This window comes from Polypterus senegalus, chromosome 12 (genome assembly GCF_016835505.1).
Source record: "Polypterus senegalus isolate Bchr_013 chromosome 12, ASM1683550v1, whole genome shotgun sequence".
In the NCBI taxonomy this organism is placed as follows: domain Eukaryota; kingdom Metazoa; phylum Chordata; class Cladistia; order Polypteriformes; family Polypteridae; genus Polypterus; species Polypterus senegalus.
Genome location: NC_053165.1, coordinates 72,686,406 through 72,709,077, shown reverse-complemented (window position 1 = coordinate 72,709,077; position 22,672 = coordinate 72,686,406). Strand labels below are relative to the sequence as shown.

The following is a 22,672-nucleotide window of genomic DNA, read 5'->3' as shown; positions in this document are numbered from 1 at the left end:
TGAACCAAAGCAAGAGTTCAAAACCAGAAATGTCTTCTGAGACTGAAATGGGTTTGTGCCAGAAGTGTTGTGAATGCTCAAAGTGTGACTTGTTGTGGAAATTGCTGCCATTTTGTGGTCCCTGTGCCATGACGTGTTGTGTGGTTGTTGTGGGTGTGGGTTATGGAAGTCACATCTGGTAACATCATCAATGCCACAACATACAAAAAGCCAGCGGCACACAGTAATCGTTTTAAGTTTTTGAATGCTAGCAAGTTTTTGTCATTCCTGTTCATTTATAATGAGGCGTTTTTTTCACAAATTTGTTCCAGAAATTGAAATATGTAATTATTTTCCTTTTCACATCGCGTTTTGGTGTGATGAAAATGATTTATTTTGAAGTTACTGCAATGCTCTTTTATGTAGTAATGAGTGCTGCCATTGTGTGCAGACAACGAGTCATGGAAGTCACTTCAGATCATTTATTTGGGTCGATGTTTTGTATGCCAAGTGTAACTAATCCCAATTACGTCTTCAGGTGTCTCAGAGTTTTTTTATTCTCGTGTTGAATTTTGACATCTGATTGGCTAACGCTCATTTTCCCGACTCTTGCTTCACCTTCTGACCCGTCATTATTTTTGCCCCAGTGGCCTGCTGTTTTACATCTCTTGACAGAGCCGTGTGTTTTTAATTATTACGTAAATTTTTAAAATACTTTTCTCGTAGTTCTGTTATGTGTATTTGTACCTTTTTAAGTTACATTCCGTGTATTTTGCGGTGTGGGCCACTGTGACGTTACTGCTGCGGTGACCACCCTCCTTCAGAACGGACAAAGGATATCTCACATGTGTGTCACTTGACAGGCGTGATAATGCTGCATTCCATTTACCTCAGAAGTTGGAGCTGGGAATGATGCTACATGCGAGTTGACCTCATTCCAGTAAAACATTGGGAAAACCTTTGCTGTGATGGCTCCATCAGAATAAATAGCAGTTGATAACAATGCCTTACGCAGTGTTTTGTGCGTCCAAACACTGTTGGTTCATGTCCTTGGATAGGCGGCGGACAGAACTGTGCGTATGGCTGATTACAAACGGACAGAAGTGTAACAAATGGTATAAGACTGCGGCTTTTGCTAAGGTTCATGGTTGATGTCACCATTATAGATTGGCATCAAAATCTGAACTCCAGTTGAAAATTTGGACCAAGAATTTGGGAATTTGGACACACAGAACACAAGTTAATGCTCGTGATTGGCCATCAGTTACACAACCCGTGGGGTGGCTAAGCGAAAGCAAAAGTAAACAACGCAACGTCTGAAGGACTTGGGAGGGCCGCATGCTTGTAATGAAATGAACGATCATTGAGGATCTCACGTGGAGTCGACATGGGGCACCTTTGCATTTGGAGAAGCGAGCTCCATAATCCTGTTAAATGGGAAGTTTTAGAAATTTTAGAAGATGGGCTGTCAACTTGGAGTGTCTACCGATTTCTTCGATTGAAGTCAGCCTTGCCGAATTTTTTACTTCAAGGTGGGGCGGGGGGCTCGCCTTGCTGGTGTCTGCTGCGACTTTAGCTTATTTTTTCCTTTTATCATCATCATTCCTTTTAAGCACTTAACCTTCATCTTTGTTTCTGTTGTGGGAAACAGCCCGGACACAGCAGACGTGCTGAGGGCCAGGGCTCCTCAGACATCCGGGTGCCTCCTGGCATTGACCACAGGCCCCTATAGGGTTGAGCTTCCATGTTCTGTTCCCTTAGTCCTAATACCAACCAGAGTGGCTGCCCTCTCATGGTCCGGAGGAGGCATAATCCCTCCTTCAGTCCTTCTGGGCGCCCTGGCTGGGTACCTCCCGCAGCCGCTCGCCACACTGTATTCTTTCCGACTCCGTAGCCAAATATGGATGGACCTGTGCGTTGATGTGAAACAGTCAAGGTTCGAATCATGTCTTGTCATTGAGAAGTTCCACTGATTTAAGTGGCCTGACTGTTAACCTTAAAAATCGGATTTCAATTAAATTGTTTAGAGCGACAACTGATTATCCAGGAACACCTACTCTGGACAACCCTTTTTGGGCAGAAAGTGGCTGTAGAGCAGCACTTAAGTCACACACAGGGCTGGAGTGGCAGTGGGCACCACAAAGCATGATGGGTAATTTGGAACAAATGATGAAACAGGAACAAAGGCTCGGCCAGCTACCAAGTTGTAGGGGAAATAATGGAGTCAGTTTTTATTAGATGATGGCAGAGCATCTCCTCAGCCGGTCTTCTCTTTACTCCTTCCTACTTGGAAGCTTCCTAAAAATCAAAGAAATAGGCTAAGGTTTTAATCAGAAGGATTACAAAAGTTTTTTGGGTGGAGGTGTTGTCACCAAAGGTCAAAACCGTGTGTGTGAATCCCAGAAAAACCATTTGGGTTGGCACCTCACATTCACAACACCAGCATGAAAGTCAAATGCTCAGCTGTTGCATCCACTTTCTGTGCCCAGGACCGAGGGCTCTCTTGGCATCTGTTAAACGTCTTCCACAATCCCAATACCTGGACAGGACACGATGACCATCACTGAGCTGAGAATTGAATCCACATGGAATCACAGTGGTAGCAAATAAAATGCTAAGCTTTTACGAAACGTGAAATGTGTATCTCTGTCAAAATAACATACCACAGAACCCCTCAGCTCTCCTTGGTCTAATTCAGAGTCATTGGCGACCCGAATGTGTCCTGGCAGCACTGGGTAAGTGTGAATGGCTACCCAGTGTTGGGAGGTATAGGAGGAAGAACCATGTAGACATTTGAAGAACATGCAAACTCCACATAGTCATATATTCAGCCTGCTTGGCATGGGATTTGAACCCAGCCAACCTCAGATTGTGCAAACTGCATACTGAGAGGCAGTTGGCGTGGGATTGGAAGCTTCTAGATGCCACTGTAGAGCAGCCACATGGTGGCACAGGGGTCAGAACAGTTGCTTCTCCTGGTGATCTGCATGTTCTATTAATTTCACTGCCGTTTAAAACAATACCGACTGGGGTCTCTGTATTTGCAGTGTCTCATTCTGGGTTGCTTCTTGCCTTGCCCTGCTAATGCCAGAATGGGAGTTCACACCCTGCATGGGAAAAATCTCCCAAGACATTCTGAAATGTCCAGTTCACCGTGGTGTGTGCCCAAGTCTGTACCAGCAGTGGAGCCAGCCATGGACAGGGTTTTGTCTCTTTAGATAATGGCCAAGCTGTCCCCATGTCTCATCCAGATCCTTCTTGAAGGTTGTGAAGGTTTCTGTTTTATAGGAGATAAGAGACAACTTGGACCAAAGTGCGTCACTCCGAAGGCGGAAGGGAAAACATCCGATTGTGTGTGGTTCTGTCTCCCTCTAGTGGCCAACGTCTCTCATTTCAAGTTGTAACTTCAGTTCACTGCAGACTTCAGTTGAATTTGTCTCATTTCTGTAACGCTTCTTCACTCAGACCCCCGAGCCACATCATTCACTAGCGAGTCTTCCCCAGGGATGTTCGTCGTTGTTATCCTCACATTACGTCTTTCGTGTTGTTTCTTTATCCTTAGTAGTGATGGGTGCGGGGGAGTGCTGTGCTGTGCTGCGCTGCTGTTAATGAGCCGTTTAGAGTTTGGAGCTTTCACCGTGAAGATATCTGCACAGCAACAGCAGCGGCGGCGGCGATATAAAGAAGAGCCCGCGAAGCACAATGACGCGCCCTGCAGGTGTCACCTGCGGCGAGATAAAGTGCAGGAATGGGCAAAGGTGAGTCCTTTAGGGGCTGATTGATGTATTGGGGGTGGGGAAAAGGGGGCGTTCTATGGAGGAACAGACCATTACTCTTATTATTACTAACGTGAGTACTTGTGTAAAGGAAACAACTCAATTGGTAAATCCAAATCTACGGGTTTCTCCACCGTCCCAGTTTTTCCAAACTTGCGCTCATCACGACACACTTGAGGTCATCCATGGCACGGCACCAGCCTCAGCTCAGACCTGCACGGAAGCTGTCATGTGAGGACCTCATCAAGGACTTGGTCTTCAGAAAATGCAGACGCGTGCTGTTGTGGGCCTCAACATAGAGAAACCCCGAAATATTCACTTTCAAATTCTGATTATTAAAAAAAAATGTATTTGATCATTTGAAAAAGTCAAAGTGTGTAATGTGTGCTTCTTTGTTTATACATTATTGGTTTATTTATTGTTTTAATGGAAGTTGTGTTGTGATAAGAAATATTAATGTAGTAGATTCAGGGAGGAGTGGGCTGGGGGCTGATGAAGAAGGTGATGTGTAGGGATGCAGTTTGGCTAGTGGAAGCTTTTTACATCACGGAAATCTGCAATCTCACATCCATACACTCCCACATAAGCATGGACCGTGTCTGGGTTGGGAGACACTTAGGTTTTGGGATGGGGGGCCAAATGGGGGCAGGTGAACCATAAAAAAAGCATTTCAGAGTCCCTGCCGTACTGCTCTATATTTACATTATTTTTACAAGTCACATCTCATGAAGTGTTCATTATATAATATTACAATATGTATCGCATCACCCAGAAAACCCAATAAAACTTTGAAGTGATGAGAAATCAGAAGTTCCACGAACAACGTGGAAATCTCTGAACAGGATGCTTGCTGGGTTTGTCGTTTGACTTGTGGCGCGCGAGGAAATTACGTCAGATTTAGAGACACGCCTCTCACCACGTGCCTTCCTAATTTAACAGCGATGCGGACACGGTGGTCGGCTCTCCAAAATGATTAATTTCAGGAAAGAGCTATGGGGTTACCAAAATGATGAACAAAGGTCTGAATATAACGGAACAACTCATCGAAGGGCGAAAATATTTGAAATGCATCTAATTATCACGCAGGTGAACCACTCACGAGAATATTACTCTCTCCCTTCATTCCCCGCCTTTTGTCGATGAGTCCAAAACATCTTCTCCTTTCTTCTTTTCAATGTCCGCAATAGCAGAGACAACTCATTTACATTTGCAGAGTTTCACATTTTTTGCAACGGCATTGTTAGCTATGCGACACTGACCAAACACCGTCATTTGCTGACTAGGAGAATATCGACGCGCCGATCGGATGGGCCATCAGAACATTATCATTAGACAAGCGTGTTTTGGTCACTCAGTGCGCGTGCGCTTTGCGATTCCAGTCGTGCTCAGTGTTCCTGCACTAAATAAATATAAATTGGGCTTTCGGTGCCGCTGCGCCGGTTATGTGTGGTTAGAAAATGAAGGATTTAATGTAAAGTTACAGCCCTGTTACTCCTCGATTTACTTCAGAGACATTTGTTGTTGATTTACACATTTTTTCCCGGTGGGTGTGGCCTGAGGTTTAAGGGACCGCAGCTCCGCAGTCTGTTAAAGCTGCACGCACGCGCCTGATTTTGCGGTCATTTAAATGGCTACTTGAGGAGCAGCCATTTAACATGTACAAGACGAAATACTGAATATAAAGTCTATTTAAAAGAAAAAAATGAAAGTGCCCTCTCCGAATTTGAAACAGTAAAGTAATCCGTAACTAATACAGTACGGCTCTCAGTTTTAAAGACGGGGGCTGCTAAATTACCGCTATCGTTGATTAAGAATATACTTACATTAGCCGTCCGTGGAGTAATATCTTAACTCGTTAGCTACAAACTTTTATTGGAGATTTACTTTAGTAACGTTAACGTCTTTGTTGTTGGGATGGAACCCCTAAAAATGGCGAACCTACAAGACGACCAAGCCGTTTCCACCATTGCTACCACATGTCCAATAGACTATCTGGCCGGCCTTCTGCTCTACTAAGAGGTGATAATGAATAAGAAACAAATGAACTATAAGTGGAGCCGTTTGCCTTCAGCCCCACAGCAACATAAAATAGCATCAATTATATATATCCAGCATGGCTAAGAAATCAAAACGGCATAGGAAATGTCAAACTAATAGGAAAGAGACAAAAGAGGGTTATATATTTAAAGCTAAAATCAAAATAATTTATAAATGTAAAAAAAATGCACTGCTGTGCTCGTCTGGATACAGATGAGAAGAAAACAGACGAGCTAATTACTTGAAATCCATTTAAGGTCCAATGAGACGGGGGGGATGACATCCTTGGGGTCCCCAGAACTGAACCCCACTGTTACAAATCGTATTTTTCAATACAGACTTAGTTTAAGAACAACACATTTAGAATGTGCAAATATGTGAACCCGCGAAGAAATGCGTAACTCTTCGCGTAAAAAGTCCGGGCGTGGGATTCGACCCCGAGACAATAAATAGGAAACCAGCCGCAGCTCGTTTGTTTATATATAAAAAAAAAAAAAGCTCCAACTTCTTCCCACTGTATGTTGCAAAGCAACTGAATGCGTACTGAACGAAACGTGTACGCGAAACGAGCATCGAAACTCCAAATCCCAGGAGCGGTTGCAGCTCCCATGATGCTGCACAGTAACCCAATAAATTGGACGGCGCGAGGCAGCTCTTTTTTCGAAATGCGAGTCAGCCCGCTCACCTGAGCACGAGTCGAAGAAGGGGCGGTGGCGCCTACGACTTAAGGTAACGTCATGTTGGGTTTTGCTTGTCATGATTAGTTTGGTGCTACATCTTGTTCATTCCTCACTCTTCTATTTTTGTGGAAGCCTGGCTGTAGACATGTCTTGACAGTTTAATTCCAACTCGCTGCTCGTACCTCAAAAGTAGTGACCCCCGAGCTCCCGCATGGTACATCTCGTTTGTTACTATTTCGGCAATTGTAAATGGAGAGTCTTCTTTAAATTACTAAGTTGTATCCATAAATCATAAGAAATTGGCTTTCAAAATTTAACAAAGTGGCAAACTGACGTCGATTCCCCTGCTACAGGTCAAATTAGGCGTCCACAGCGTGTGGCGTGTCCCACAGGTGTTGTTTTATTTAAAAAAAATATATATAATCTATCTCCGGGCTTTTATTTGAAGCTGGTAGTTCTTTGCTTGTCTTGACTTTCCCATATTTGTACGAACGATATGGACGATCCTCTCCATGTAATGTTATCCCGTGGTGTCCGACTGAGAGTTTGACGCTCAGTCTGATTTTTCGCAAATGAGAGCAGGTGTGATATATAAGTAGGGCAGCACCCCCTTCAGGCGATGCACACGAACACAATTAGGTTAATTAGTGGCTTCAAATTGGTTTCTTATTTCGGGTTTTGGTTCTGTTTTTACGGTCAATGCATTAAAATCCAGTTTTTCTTCCAAACCTACAAGTAGTGTCTGAAGTGGCTCCCCACTGGTTAAGTAAAGCGCTATTTTAAATGTAATGTCGTCGCCTGCACATCAGCTTATGCACAACTGGGTGATGGAGAATTTGGAGTTTGCCCAGTAATTATCGGGTGCAAGTCACGAATAATCCTTGGCCAGAAAACCAGCGCATCGCTGGGTGAACACAGACACCCTGGGGCCATACACGGGGGGAACTCGGAGCTTGAACCGCGCCACCCTGGTTGCGAGGTGGCAGCGCTGAATACTGTGCCCCAATGTTCCGCCCAGAATTCTTTTTAGTAGAAATAACGTTTTTTTTAAGTTTAACAAATGTCCTAGGTTAGGAAAGCAAACCATCTTCACCTCAGGATTCTAGTAAATGACTATACTATGAAGACTGAACTGCGGTAATTCGCACGACCCGTTGGTAGCTCCGGTCTCGCCAACCTTAAGCTCGAATCCCTACAAACTGACACGAGCGCCTGACTTCCAAGTGTTTTAGCTCACCCTCTTGTATGCGCAATTCTAACTCATTGTGGCCCTCTGGCGGCCAACTCCTTGAATTGTACTGAAGTTCCATAGAAATAAAGAAAGCTACATTTTTGCATGTGTAGCGCCTTATAGTGGTTTATCACTACAAAAGATGTTTCGATTCAAGGCGATGGAAAAGTAACGGCCCGAGTCGATCGCCCTGCCGCCGCTCCCGTGGGAAAATATTACTAACATTCCCATTAGGTGTGACCCCCGTGCTTTGGGCGTCGATCGGCCGTTTTCGGGGTTTGAAGCTGCATCAAGTCTTGCATGCCGTCTGTGCGAACCTCGAATCCAAATGGCACATGCGTGTTGATTTTTAAGAGGTGGGGGATTTGTATAAGAAGGTGCTTGTTTAGAAAGACCTCCAGTCTGCACAGAGGACCACCTTTTCATAAGACGTCACAAGTGGTCCAGGGCGTCTGGTTACCAGTGGTGACCGCATAGAAGTGGGAACCGAATGTGGAGCTGGAGCTTCAAGAACGGACTTTCTGGCTCCAGTGGGCGGTCCATGTAGATTGTGGAATGCCTATTCAGTCGAATCCACGTGTTTGGAGCTCCAGGCTGCAGAGATACACGAGGCGTTCTGTCTGAAGGCGCCACCCAGTGGTTGGTAAACAGTCTTGTTGGCAGTCCGATGGACATGAGCTGCTTACTGTGTCTGGCGGGGGCCGTACGAGGGAGGAACCGTGCTATTATGGGTGACCGCCACTATGTGTGGGGGCTTATCTGAAGTGTGACAAACCACCAGTGCGGTTGTGTCTAAACATGGAGTCGCCGTGCCGTCGGGTGGGTTTACTTTTCAGTGTCTCCAAGTCGGGGTCCGGGTGGTGGTCTGCTGTAAGTGTTAGATGTCACCTGAACATAAGAGGAGTAGCCACGGAGGGTTTTGCTCGTTCTTCTTCATTGTCCTCCACAACCCAGAAAGTGATGCGACTTGAATGGCCGACTCAGCTTGTTTGTCCTTCACAGGCAGTCCTGGTCATGGCTGCTTTGATATGCCTTTTGGCACAAATTGGCTTATTTTGTTTAGACTTTCTGCTTATTATCTTTTTTTTTTGTTTGTTTTTTCCACTTATTGACTTTGTGTTTCACGTTTTAATCCTCAGTGCGGCGCTTAGTGATGTTTGCTAGTTTGTGTCCATTGTTTGATCTTTTTCTGCGCTTCTATTTATTTGTTGTACCTTTTTGTGTTCTGTGCTTTGCTCACGAGAAAGGCGCTATAAAGACGGGCTCTTATTGACCACTTGAGCCTTTCTTTGCACAAGTGTGTCACTCGGTTGTCTGCTTATCTAGCTTTGCACGTTTTTCATTTTTTGTTCACATTTGTATTGGCAGCGTTTTGACTTTTGTTCCCGTGCCCTCGGCATGGCTGTGTATTTCAGTTTCTCTTATTTAAATGGCTGCAGTTGTTGTTTTATGGTTTTGGTGTGTCTGTGCCCTGTTATGCGTGACGCCATATTGTGTTTGTGCGCCTGCTGCTTTAAGTAATGTCTGAAGATATGTAATGTTTTTGTATACATTTGCCAGATTGGTTTTGGTCTCCTTTAACCAGGCATGATAGTGTGAGGGTGGCATGGTGGCACAGTGCTTTGGGCGGGCACGTTACTGCCGTGCAGATTTTTGGTCCTCGGGTTTATCTCTATCGCATTTTCACAGAATGGCAGGTTGAGCACCATTGTGGGGGTGTGAGTGGGCAATGCCATCCTTTACAAGGATAATTCCTGCTTTATGGCTGTTTCCAGGAGTGATGCCAAGCCAGGGAGGTCCTGAATTGGTTTAAGTGGGTTTATTCTGTTCGAGGGAGGCTTGTGCTATTGACAAACATTAACATGATGATGCGCTGTGTGTTGTGGTGACACTGGTGGCCTTTGCACTCCCAAATCCCAGGCTTGAGGCCCAAATGGTCCACCACCCTGAGTCCCGAACACACTCGTGACTGCAGATCACGGACTTGTGGTGACTAAGGCTAAGATGGCGAACGCTGTGTGGTGTCGTTACACAGCAGTAAGTTGCCATTTTGACTGCATGTGAAGTTTGCTCCACTCAATGGCCATTAAACTTGGCATCCTGGTGCAGTGTCTGATGGGCTTAGTGGTTTGGGGCAACTGATGACCCTTCACTGTATCTTTTAGAATGCCAGGTGTGTCCGTCTCGTTTTTCTTCAGGTCTCCCTGCCCTTTTCTGTTGTCACAGGAGGGCAAATTTTGCCCAGTGTGACAATGAATCCGATAAGCAGAGAGGTATTGGGTTGGGCAAAAATCTTGATTGGTGGGCTACTTGTTACAAGCCTGTGCCCATGCAAGTTATGTAATGCCAGTTTGTGGATGTGATGGTGAATTTGGGCAAAACAAACGTGTAATTGAAATGGGTCAGAATCAATGTTGTTGATCGACTTGGGCCTTCTGGAGCTGTGCCCCCTCCTGTCTTGAGCTTCTCTCAGCCTTGGCACCCTGTTGGCCATGAGGACGTTTGTCTTGCCCTTGACCGTCTCCTATGATATGCTGTGACTCGATTGGTGGACTTGGCCCTTTGTCTTCCCACCTCTTTTTATTACTTGCATCTTTTTCTCCATTTGTTGTGCTATATGAACATAACAGTAGCAGCGGGACCCCCTGGAACTTGGGATGTGCCACACAACCTCGACCCCCCACAACAGCCAATGTTCACTGTGGTAAAGAATGACGTGCAAGTGGTGCTGCAGCGCCCTCTTGAGGTGTTATGGCGGACGGTTGGTTGGTTTGCCTTTTTATTTCAGTGTGGTATGATGACAGTGTGTGGCCATCTTTACTGGCCATTGTGCCCACAGCTGGCTGACATTTTGCTTTGTCTTCTGGCTGTACGGATTAAGTTGTGCTGGGAAACGTGTGCTTTTAATGGCTCATGCAGAAGGAAGTCCCTTCTGTCATCTCCAGCCATAGGTGACAGCTGCTAGGGAGGGATGCTGCTACCTCACCATTCCAGTGTCCTGGATTCAAATGTGGTGTAAGACTGGGTGGCACTTACCCAGCATCCTCTGGTTTCCCCCTAAATCATCAGGTGGGCCCCCAATGGCCAGGTAAACGACTGGTGGGTGTGCTTGCTGCTCAAGTCTGTTGCCCTCCACGCTGACCATCTTCCAATGTGGCCGGGCGGACTGAAGAAGGTGGACACCAAAGGCACTTTGTCACAGAGACGGGTTTATTCTGCTTGTATATCAAGACATACAGTAAGCGCCGGGCAATGCGGTATTCTGTACATTTATAGAAATAATTTTTGGCAAAAGACATTTGGCAGAAATGCCCTCCTTTAACATGCCAGTAAAGTGGCACCCCAAATGTAAACGCAGACACAAGCACATCACAAGTCACCTGTTTTGCATACTGATGAGTATTTTGGCCATTACGCCTTTTGCTTGAAAAATCTTTTAGTGTTTAGCTGTGCCGTAAAGCAAGGGAGGATCACAGGGAGTCAATGGCAGGAGTGGTCTCTCCACTGTGGCGTGCACTCTGTAGTGTGCCCAAGGGATGGTGCGGTCACACTGGCGTGAGCAGGTCTCCCCTACCGCCTGTGCCACCCCACACGAGTCCCCGGACCCATCGATGCGTTGGAGTTGAATTGAAGCGCATGCAATGAGTACAAAGACCCATCGGGCGAAGGTGCTCGGTGAGGAGTCCTGGGGTCAAACTGCATAAAAACACATGCTGGGGTGGCAGGTAAGGCTGCCTGCTGTGCCACCTGTTCAGCACCAAGAGCTGAGAAAAGGGTGTCTTGGGGGAATGCACTTCAAATTAGCTAAATATTGTTAGATTCAAATTACAATATTTCTTTAAATTTAATAAACTCTCCCAAGCCATGGTGGAGCTGAACTGAAGTCCTGTTTCCCAGCTCTCTGTGTGTGGCGACTCTAAGAAGAGCCAAAGCCTGTCGTGGGCTGAGGGGGGTTTAGGGAATGCGAGGAGAGATGGTAATGGGGGTCCTCGGATACCACCAGGCCATGTTCTGTACGAGCCTTTAGTGGGCCCTGCAGTTCAGTGTGTAGGCCTCTTGAACGTGGCTGGCTATGTCCACTCAAAATGACCTCCCTTAGGCCCTCCTGTTGTCCCTTATTGGCATCCTCGCACTGTTCTTTTATTTGGCATTGATAAGGCTGCCAGTGTGCTCTGGTCCTGTTCATAAACGCATGCTGTTCAGTGATGTCGCGCAGTGCTGTTACTTGTGGCCATCGCCCAGTTGGCACATGCTGGGCATTACGGGCGTCTCAGATGGAAACCAAGTAGCAGTTTTTCGTATACAAACGTTAAAGAGGCTTTGTGTCCTCCCCAGAGGTGACTTCTAGTGCCGTCGTGTTGGGATCCTAAATCTCCTGCTCTGGAGTTTCTACTGCAGTGGTGTGAGCTTTGGGTTTATGAGATGTGACTTGGCTTTACAAACAGGCAGACCAAGCATTTGCAGTAACACTTATAAGAAAACCGAGGGCAAGTATGCCATCTCATTCAAAGGGGATGGAGTCCCACCTCCTGAAGACTCGATTGTTTTCATGCTGAACGGTGGGTCAAGCAGACGCGTTTCTGGGCTTCTTGGCAGACTGACTGACGTGTTTCACCGTCGCTCCTCTTAGCGGTGGTTGTACAGCACAAACTGGGCCTTGGCAGCCTTCTGGTAGTAAAAAGCAAGCAGTTGGGTTTTTTAACACTGAGCCTGCGGACATTGGGTGCCCGAGGAAGCCGGGCACAGCAGAACAAAATGACAATTTAGGTCCAAAGTCAGAGGTTTCAGTCTCCTGCTGTTTCCTTGAGGTATCCAGTCTCTGCTTCCTTGTGTAACAGACGCACGACAATATCCTTAATTGTGGGGTGTGAGAGGTTTGTGGTCCACATGGTGAGGGCTGAAGAGCCTGACCACCTCGATGGCCACTGTATTTGGATGGGCAGAGTTCTGTCAAGCTGCCCAATAGTGCCAACAAATTGGCTTGAAAAGCGCTGCACGCACAATGGCGTGAAGTCAGCAGCTCGTAAGGATTGTGTTTATCTTAATCACAGCCATTCTTCGGCACTTACAACACCCACCGGGCCCCCCAGCCTGCCATAAGTAGTTCTTGTACTGGCAGATATCACAAGAACCTCACCTTTTGTGAGATGCACGCCACTGATGCATTGCTATACAGATGGGCCCCGTGTGGGCACCAAAGCAAAATGCAACAGGTGGCTGCTGGATCAGTCTTTGTGTTGGGCGTTCCCTGCCCCTTGGTGGGTGACTGTGAGGAGAACCTAAGAAGGAAGGATGTCGTTGGAGGCTTCTTCTTTCTCCCTGCGTTCAAAGGCCAGGTGAGCCCGCTCTAGGTCTTGAACCACATCGAGAAGCCTCGCTGCTGCCGCCATCCTCCTTTCATAGAAGCTGCGGCTCTTCTTCAGGTCATCTGTCGAGAGAAGGACTGATAAGCTGTGAAAGTGGCACCAGTGCTCTCCATACCCCAGCAATAGACATGTGGGCTGAAATGTCAGGGTGCATTTACTGGTGAAATTAATGAATGTGTGTTTTTTTTTTTTTGTTTTTTTTTTCCTAAAATGTCAAACCTTTATAAAAATGTTTTGTGCCACCTAGGAATAGACTTGCGATAAGAAAGGTAAATGCCATGTACAGCATGTGTAGAAAATGTTTTGACATTTAGTGGCAACTGGTTACAATACTGATGGTGCCCCCTAGACCACCATGGTAGAATTTAGCTTGTGCTGGAGTTGCTCCCCAGATTAACTGCACATGTCCTGTTTCTTGAGAGCCAGTCTCTCCTGTGACCGGGCTAGTGTCCAGAATGGTGACAGCCCACCTGATTACCTTTCTATCTTTTGTCATCCTCGGTAGCGAGAGCCACCATCTCTAGTCCTTGATTGAAGTGGTGGCCAGGAGAAGGTTGGCCAAACCTGCTGGACCCCAACTGTCCCCTCCAGTGTTAGAAATCCTCGCCGTCCTTACCTGTCTGTGAGCCGGTGCCTTGCTGCTTCTCCTTCTGATCCATCGCCGTCTCTGCATGGGCTGACTCCAAATATTTCTTTCTGTGTGGAGAGTAAGCATTGTGTTAAAGATTTTGCTTTATCTGCTTATCAAAATGGACGGTGAAAGAGCAGCAGGTGTGCAGTTTATTTTGAATGTCTAGTCTGTACAGCACTAGGATTTCAGGGGTGTCTAATAAAGACCCTTGTCCTGCCATACTGGGGAGGTACACCTTTGTTTTTTGCTATTTTATACAGTGAAGTCCTCCTGACTGTCCAGATTCTATAAGCTTTTTTTTTTTTTTTGTCTTCATATTTCTAAATTTTTTTTTCTTTGTCATTGTAAGTTTTTTACTTTTCGTGGGGACTTTGAGGAACACTTTTTATAAAAATGTGTTCAAGTGGCACTGTGACCTGTGTTTGCACAACTTCAGTCATTGTGAACATTCGGCCCAACTATGGGTCAGGCCTATAAAGCGGGATGTTTGCTGGTAGGATGGTGGTGTCTCGGCTATTTCTGGTGAATTTCCTCTTGACCGCTACGTGTGTCACTTGGCTGTGAACTGCTAGAGTGTGCATCTGGTGTGACATTTACGGTCTTGGAACTCTCCTGCTTAGAGTGACTCTGGTCAACTGCCCCCTTCCTTCATCGTAAAACCCAAGTGGTGGTGACTGGTACTGAGTAATGAACGGGTGCAGCAGTGGTGAGGTGTAAGCTGTGGATTTTCCTACTAATCATGTGAACTTGTTTCTTGAATTCACAATCGCATGAAGTGGACAAAATTGGGTTCCTGCAGTTCTTGCTTGGCAATAGAAGACCTGAGTTGAACCACTGCTTCTGTAGGCTAAGGTGAGCTGGATGGGCATGAGGTAGGATGTAGACCTCTCCCTGGACACTTCCTGCCAACCACCCAAATAGGTGTATGTTGCACCCCTTCCTGGGATGAGCTTATTATTCGTACCCAGGCCAGTGGTTCATGATTTGCCAGATGGAACTTGAGACTCTTGGGTTCTGGGAGGACACTTTGAAATGGCAACATTCTACCCTTTGTCAACAAAAGATGAGAGTTTATAAAAATGTGTAAGCTATGACTTCTGGGAAGCAAATGGAGGACCACAAAGGTGCAGGCACAAATGAACTACACACAGACACATACAGTCACACACTGAAGTATGAATTCAAGTGTCTTCCATGTAATGTTATTTCACAGTGATTGAGGTGAAGAGATGAATGAAAAATGTACATTAGAGCTTAGTGTGTGTTGTCTAAAATTTTAAAAATAGCAGAAAATTTTGTAAACTGTCATGTGATCTTCAACTTGCAAATTGTAAAGCGACAGGATTAGCTACGGCTAGGGGTTTCATTTCCAGGGTTTTGCACTTTGTGCGTCCACTGCATCTGTCTGTGATGAGTTGTCTGTCTTCTGTCCAATCTGCATGATGTGCTAATTGTCCTTTCTTCATTTTAACCCTTCCCAAAGTTGTGCATATTGGACCAGTTTCCACTTTTAAACTGGTTAAAGACAAACGAGTGTGAATTTGGACTGTCTAGTGCTGGCTTCAGACTTGTAAGTACGCTGTGTGTATTGGTCTATTTTGAAGGAAAGCTATTGTGTGACTTTGGTCCATTGGCCTAATATTACTAATTAAAATGAAGTACCAATTTATGGCTGGGGTGTGGACTTAATTCCAGAAATGTGCAGTGCATTTCTGCACAAATAGAGAAGCATACTGTACTACTATGTAATGTTGTGTTACTTGGTTGAATGTTGTAAAATCCTGCATTCTAGGGTTAGGAGTTTTTTTTGCATACAAGCACTTTTAATGTCTTGCCATCCCAATTAGTGAAGACTTGTTGTGCTGTGTTCCTTATACTGTACATGCGAGTTCACTTTTAGGGCACACAACGAACAGTTTTCTTTTGTGTTCAGTGGTACTTGCACTGAGACCCTAATTTTGGATCAAGTGCGTCCTAGAATGCTCTTCTTTCAGCTGCTCCCATTAGGGGTTGCCACAGCAGATCATCTTCTTCCATATCTTCCTGTCCTTGTCATCTTGTTCTGGACCTTTTTATTCTGTTAATTTAGTGTTCCCTAATTTTTTTAATTTTTTTTTTTTCTTCATCACGTAAAGCACTTTGAGCTACATTGTTTGTATGAAAATGTGCTAAATAAATAAATGTTGTTGTCCCACCCATCACCTGCATGTCCTCACTCAGCACATTCATAAACCTTCTTAGGCCTTCCTCTTCTCCTCTTCCCTGGCAGCTCTATCCTGATCACCCTTCTCCCAATATACTCCGCATCTCTGCTCTCCACGTGTCCAAACCAACACAATCTACAGTATGTTAAATAGCAGAGTCTACAGTTACTGTAACACTTCCATCTTCTGCATTTATCCGTTATTCCACTGGTGTCTGTCTGTCATCTGCCTTAGCGATTGTGCGCTAGGGGCTGTAGCTATTCCATACCCCACCATGTGAGCAGACAGAACCAGCTGAAGAGGCAGTGCAAAAAACAAACCAGCTCTTTATGGCTTTCACATACAGTAAATATGATTTGACATTTAACAGCTGCATTATTGTTGGTAAGTTGATGCTTCTTCAGAGTAGTGTGACCTCAATCGCAGACAATAACTTAATTAGAAATGCTTGAAAGATGTTCAATGTGTAGATTGTGATTGCAGGAGTCTGGTGTGTTAGCAATACGGTGAACTTCAATTGCTCTTTAGTAGTCTGTATATTCTGGAGGTGGGGGACTGCGATGTTCAGCAGTTCAAACATGAGATCTATAGGGTCACATCAAGAATTGTTTCTCTAGCAAAACAGTACCACACTTGCACCTGGAAGGATTTAACCTGCACTCCTAGCATACTAAATAGTAGTAGTAGTAGTATGGGATAAATGTGAAGTGACTAGAAATTCAGTACAAAATGTTTGTAAGTAGGTATTGTTTAACCATTTTGTGGTGCTGCAAGTAACTGTTGTGTGTTTTTTTTTTTTTTTTTTTTCCTCTCTCTCTGAGTACTACAAAGGCAGTGGGACCCTAAAAACCACAAGCCACTGGGGGAGTCATAAAAATACGTCCAAATAAACTGCAGTAAAAGCTTAAAATATGAGATGAGCTGCCCTGGAATTCTTGCATTGAAAGCAGTCCTTCAGTTGGGTCCCACTGGTGAGCTAGCAGCTTTGTGAGGTGGGTAGCAAATGCAAAAGTTTTCCTCTGGCCTTGGATTTGGTTCAAGATCTCACACCGCAGAGGACAGAGGAACAGCACAAAAAGCAAGCAAGTCATTGAGATGAGGGGAACTGTTTGATTCATCTGCTGCTCCTAGTCAACACTGTTTCTGTTGTATGGCTGCTACGTCTGACCAATCTGTCCATCAGTAGGTCGTTTTTAAAACTGTAGGCATGTTTTAATTCATAACATTTGCAGTTTGGCTAAAACATACCTCAGCAGGATTGTACAATTATTATAAATCTAAAGATAAAATGATTAAGAGAACAAAAGTATGAGCTGTATCAGGTACAGTTGCTGCAATCCTGTTAATCGTGTAGTGAGAGATCCACTGTGACTCCATAATACCACTACTGCCTTCTTTTAGTCATGAGTATTTTTTGGAAACAGAAAAGAAGCTCATCTGTCTGATGTATCGTGTTTATGCAACTACTGTGATTTGTCAATGTAAGCTAAGACCGAGTACTGGTACTGTTAGGCTGTAAGCAAATTAGCAGTCAAAATGAGGTACACTTGCAATACACTTGAAACTGTGCTGAGAAGTCATTGAGCAAGTTCTGTGATCTGCCATTCCCTTTGATTCCTATTTTTGTAATCGGATATCCTCAAGGCAAGGAGATCCAGCAACTACAGTGTTTCAGATGGCCATGCTGTCCCACTTGAAGGTGTAACAAATATGAAACCATCGGATGATTGAGCCAAGGATACAAAGCGAAGAATGTGGATTCTGTCCTAGCCATGAAACAGACCATTGGAAGTTGTGTGAGAATATGATAACCCAGTCTACTTGTGCTTTGTAGATTTAGAAGAAACTTTAAGTATATAAGCATGTCCCTTGGCATGTGGTGTGGGAGATGCTGCTGGAATATGGGGGTTAGTGTCACTATTGTATGTAATTTGTTCACTGTGGGTGGTGGAAGGGTTAACGAGATGGCCTTGATGGATCCCATTTTATAGATGTGTGGTGGGGTTTTTTTTTGTTTTTTTTAATTTAAACTTTCATGGACATATGAAGGTGCAGCTGGGGGTGGAAGATTGTCTAGTTGGGAAAGGAATGTCGTCTTGTCTCATCAGTGACATTTGAAATGCACTCAAATGATCTGCTACAGGGATGAGGATCATCCGCTCCTACTCTGTTGTCCTGATTCTCTTTCAGAAAAGAGTGGATTGCTCACTCCTGGGTTTGGAGAATGACATCTGCCCTTAAGGGATTTTAAGTATCTCTCAATTTTCTTCATTGGTGATGGAAGAAGGAAATTTTAAGATCAACAAGCAGATTAGAGTGTTGGCAGCTGTTCTGCAGGTGCTGTTTCATATGAGGTAAGGTTGACCATCTCATTGGGGAACCTGAAGATAAATTGTTCTAGACCAGAAGAGAGATGGTACTGGCAAATCTACCTATGAGCAGCGCCCCAGAAGTGTGTGTTTGTTTTGTTTTTTTCTTTTTTCCAGTTTTTGTTAGAGAGAATGGCAGTGCCTCATCATGCCTATATTGTGGCATATTTGTGGTGTGTTTTTTTTTCCTTTTTAAACTAGGAAGTGTGCCTGTGCAACCCTGCAGATGATTATAGAGAACTGCCTCCATTTCTTCTAAAAGGTATTTTTGTAGCAGATGGAATTAAATTGGGTTGCTTTGTGGTTATTTCTTTTCTTCCCAAAGGGTCTCCTGTCTCCCATTTATAGTTGCTGTTGATTTAGGTGGGAACAAATACTCTTGGTGGGGGGGGATTTGACATTATCTTGTGAAAATAAAGTGAGGTAGACTTTAAATTGGTAACCAACTAATACTCATTAATGTACCTCCTATAACTTAAAGGTCTTTTACACGGTAAAGTGACTGAACTACAGCTCTTCAGATAGTGGACAGGGCAGTGTCCAGGTCTCGGTCATGACCACACAATTCACTGCATAATTGCAGATTGTAGAGTATGAAAGAGGTGAGTAAGTCAGATTTGTGACAAGTGTCTAATGAGGAATTTAAAAAAAAAAAGTGTTTTTTTTTTTTCCTGAAGAGAATACTGAGAAATGCCTAGAGATGAAAGACTGATGCCAGTGTAAACTCTAAGAAGAACACCAGCTATATAAGACAACTGCAAAGTGAGTAGTGGAAATGAAAGGGGGTGGTACTAAGAGGTCCAATGGTTCTGCTATTTTGTTCCTATTACCGTAGTTTTATGAACTTGGTTTTCATTCACTGTTAATAGTCATGTCAAGGTTTTTTTTTTTTTTAATTTAGTTTTGAGGCCCCCTGAAAAGTATCAACATATTTTGAGGTGGTAAAAGCATCCAAGCACACACCGTGGTTAAGGGTTTTAATTTTTTTACTTCTGTGAAAGAAATGCTCTTAGTATCCATTATGTTGACCCCACATAATGTTGATAACCTGCATCTCCTCTAGCTTGTAAAATCCATTATACTGTACTACTAACTGCTCTACTCTGACTACAACCATAACCCTTGCAAGTATAGTATGTGTTGGTATGCCAGCTGTATCTCGCCACTTCTTTAAGATGTGCAGAAGATTGGTAAAGTAGGCTCACTCACCTTAGTTTGTCACGGCCCTGAAGCAACTGTTTATAAATGGTCTGTGTTTCAGCATCTGGGTCCAGTGGGTCACTCCAATCACCAAGTGTCACTGCAGAGTGTGTTCTGCTACATCCTAGAACTACAAAATATGGATCAATAATGTTTTTAACTACTGTGCAATCTGTGCTGCATACAGTACATGATCTGTTTAAAATGGTAATGTAAGATGTCTTCATCATTCAACAGACCTGTTCTAAAGATCCTTGTGTTATAGAAAAGTACATCCCCTTTTACACAGAGCAAATTTTAAATGAGCATGATACTGTATTTCATTACCTAATGAAAAGCCTCTCAAAACTTCAGACACAAATGTCCAAATTAACATTTCATAGACCAGGAACATAGTCCGTGCCACAAAAATGGCAAAGTAGTTAATCTGCCTGAGAAAATGTTTACTTGGCTGATGACGATCCAAGCTGCCACATCTCACCTGTCCTTTCAGATTGCAGACAGCAGGACCACTTGCCACTTTTGTAGGCTCCAGGGTGGAAAGCTGGCAGCATCCTTTCATTGTAGATACTGGCTTTTCTGATGGCAGATAGCCACTGGTTCAGCTCATTCACATTCTGGGAATAATTGGACAAAATGTAGTTTTATTGTATATTCAATAACCTGCCTTTGTAAAGGTTTATTTGTATTTTTTAATATACATATTTTGGTTAACTGACACTAATTTGCAGTAGTATGTCAGGTACCCTTTACCAATATGTCAACATTATAAATGGTGTTCCACAGATGGTTCCCTTGTAAGGCTGATCCATAGTTATTGTTCATGTACTTAAGTGACTGACGGAATTTGCTTAATAAATAAAAATGTCCTTGTACTTATTTTTATAACTTGAAAGAAAAAATAGTTGTATTACTAGTCTGTGCTTTGTTTTTGAATTGTTCTGCTAATCTCCTGTTGCTCTACTATTGTAACATGGAATTCTTTCATCAAACCCACAGATCTCCTCCTGGGTCTTTACTTTACTAGTCAACATCCTTCCATGGAGATGTGAATAAACTTTCAAGACAGACTTGGACAAAAATGAGGCCGCCTATCTTCTGGCTAAAGCTCCCCCAACAGTGTGACATCTCTACCCATATGTGTTCAAAAACAGATGCCCTTTAAAGATCCCAAGATGTTTGTTGACATCCCTCATGGACCAGAACAATTAAACTGTCTTCTGATCACCATCACATCCGTAACTATTGTCTTCCAGCTGAGACATTTGTAATGCGGCTCCTTTTTCATCTCTGAACCCATAGGTGGTTTGTATAGTGTCTTCGTATTTGACTTCATGCAATTGTGACTTTGTATATTGTGAAGTGACTCTCTGGTTCATGGTGCCAGTTGTTTATTACGGACTTCTAGGAACTATACAAGACAATACTTGTGGCAGATCATGCATTGCAGGTGAGCTTTTTATTTGATTCAGTTTGCCTTGTGTAAAAGGCAAAATTTGTTTTCATCAGACTGTTCCCTGTGAAACTAATTACATATTGAAGATGAACTTTTTGCTTAACTCTATTACTACCACATCTGATAATGAACCATACCTGTTGCATTTTGGACCCTGGTTATGCTTTTGAGACTACAATTTGTTTTTGCTCTACCAAAGTAACCTGAAAACAGAGCTACAACAAGCCTCCCCATGCCTTTTTATATGGACTTATTCAAATATTTTTCAAATTCTCTGTAAAATTGTGCTTTTGATTAAGGAAGGCTTTGGTTATAATACTTGAAGACCAGCTTATTATTTTAAATGGTATATGAAGCATAAAGGCACAGGATCACAGAATACTGACATAACCATTAAGGAATCCCACTGAGAAACTAGCAACTGTACATTATGCAGTGGTGGATTTTTAGTTCTTCCTTCCTTTACCCCTATTGGATCAAGACTGATGATATCCACCTGTCACAGCTTTCTCTAAATTAAGTTGTTTTTTGTTTAAAATATTGTATTTGACTGTACTGGACATTAATGCAGACGACGGCTCTTAATTTACTGCAAATTATCATTTTAACTTGTTTGTTACTTTGTATATCAATTAAGGTGAAGTATCCTTTATAGTGCTGTACCTTTTTTGAATGGTCATTTAATATGTCAACTTTCTCAAACTTGTAAAATGACCACAGCTCTTGTACTACTTTGTGTATGTAATGGTGTATTATGAATTTGAGTTGTAATAAGCAAGGGACCTTGCAATAATTTAGATGCTGTTATGAATATGTAATTTTTTTTTTTTTTTCTGTTCTTGTTCAAACAAAATTGTACTAATGCTGGATATATGCTAGAAATGGTGGTACTGTAAGTTTCAGTAAGAATATGCATTGTGAAAGTGTCAGTGATCCAATAGGACCCCATAATCTCAGACTGCAATGCAGGCTGAATGTGAGGTTGTAATTTTGCTGTGGGTGGTGGTGTGTGGTTGTGGTTTTTTTTTTTTTTTGGTTTCCAACCCCCATCGTAGTTTAATAGACTGTAGCCTTGAACTGCTCCAACTTGTGGCATTTTGGGGATGTCCAGTTTCTCTTTAGAGAATATTTTGAGTAACTGGGACTGAAAGACGGTATCCTAGATTCCAAACTTTGAATCCATATTGACATAAGTCAATACAAATGTTGCATTTTGTTTTTCTTTTTAAATGCAGCTTTGACCTTGGTATAAACTCTCAAGCAAGAAATGAGTTGCCATCACCAGACTTGCTGTCTTAGCCTCCTATCACCAATGGGGGTATGTGATTGATTTCAGATGTCGGTTAAACAGGAGCACCTTATCACCATGCTTCCCAGGTTCTTGGATCACCTTTATAATGTACCAGGCAAGGCAACTTCCAACTCATCAGCAATTCTTTAACAACTCCCTAATCCAGTGACCCCAGAAAATGAAGAAAAATCCTTTTGGCTGATTACCTGTGGCTGTTCTACAATCTTGACCATAACTGAAGACAATTGAATCGTGGAAGGACAGGTAAGAAAAAAAAAAATGAAGACTCTTATCTCTCATACAGTAAGTTTTAACTCCAACCCCCAACCATCTGATTTAAAATGATTACCATATTGTCATCAGTTTGCAAAACCATTTTTCATTTTAATTGCTTCTACCTATGCCAAACAGCCTGCGCTATACAATTGGAGTACACGCTCTTTTGTTATCCT

At 43.5% G+C, this 22,672-nt stretch overlaps 1 protein-coding gene and 1 long non-coding RNA gene across 14 annotated transcripts in view; one reads left to right on the top strand and one right to left on the bottom strand.

The window, feature by feature from the left end:
* Positions 1 to 6,293: 6,293 nt before the first annotated feature.
* Positions 6,294 to 22,672, top strand: part of LOC120541012 — a 30,760-nt gene continuing 14,381 nt past the window's right edge. For 2 of the 10 annotated variants that reach the window (XR_005635926.1, XR_005635928.1), the window contains exons 1-4: positions 13,687 to 15,270; positions 16,726 to 18,875; positions 18,951 to 19,035; positions 20,473 to 22,484. This is a non-coding gene — a long non-coding RNA (uncharacterized LOC120541012). Of the gene's footprint in view, positions 6,522 to 13,686; positions 15,271 to 16,725; positions 18,876 to 18,950; positions 19,036 to 20,472; positions 22,669 to 22,672 lie in introns of those variants that run through there. The other 8 variants (XR_005635924.1, XR_005635929.1, XR_005635927.1 and 5 more) reach the window with 8 other exon arrangements.
* The window catches only part of LOC120541009 (rasGAP-activating-like protein 1), a 146,593-nt gene continuing 134,812 nt past the window's right edge, over positions 10,892 to 22,672 (bottom strand). For 3 of the 4 annotated variants that reach the window (XM_039772237.1, XM_039772233.1, XM_039772235.1), the window contains exons 18-21: positions 19,955 to 20,090; positions 19,483 to 19,603; positions 13,686 to 13,765; positions 10,892 to 13,146 (exon numbers count right to left, since the gene is read on the bottom strand). In XM_039772237.1, the coding sequence (XP_039628171.1) occupies positions 12,983 to 13,146; positions 13,686 to 13,765; positions 19,483 to 19,603; positions 19,955 to 20,090 (501 nt within the window). In that variant the 3' untranslated portion in view covers positions 10,892 to 12,982. The remainder of the gene's footprint in view (positions 13,147 to 13,685; positions 13,766 to 19,482; positions 19,604 to 19,954; positions 20,091 to 22,672) is intronic. The other variant, XM_039772236.1, reaches the window with a different exon arrangement.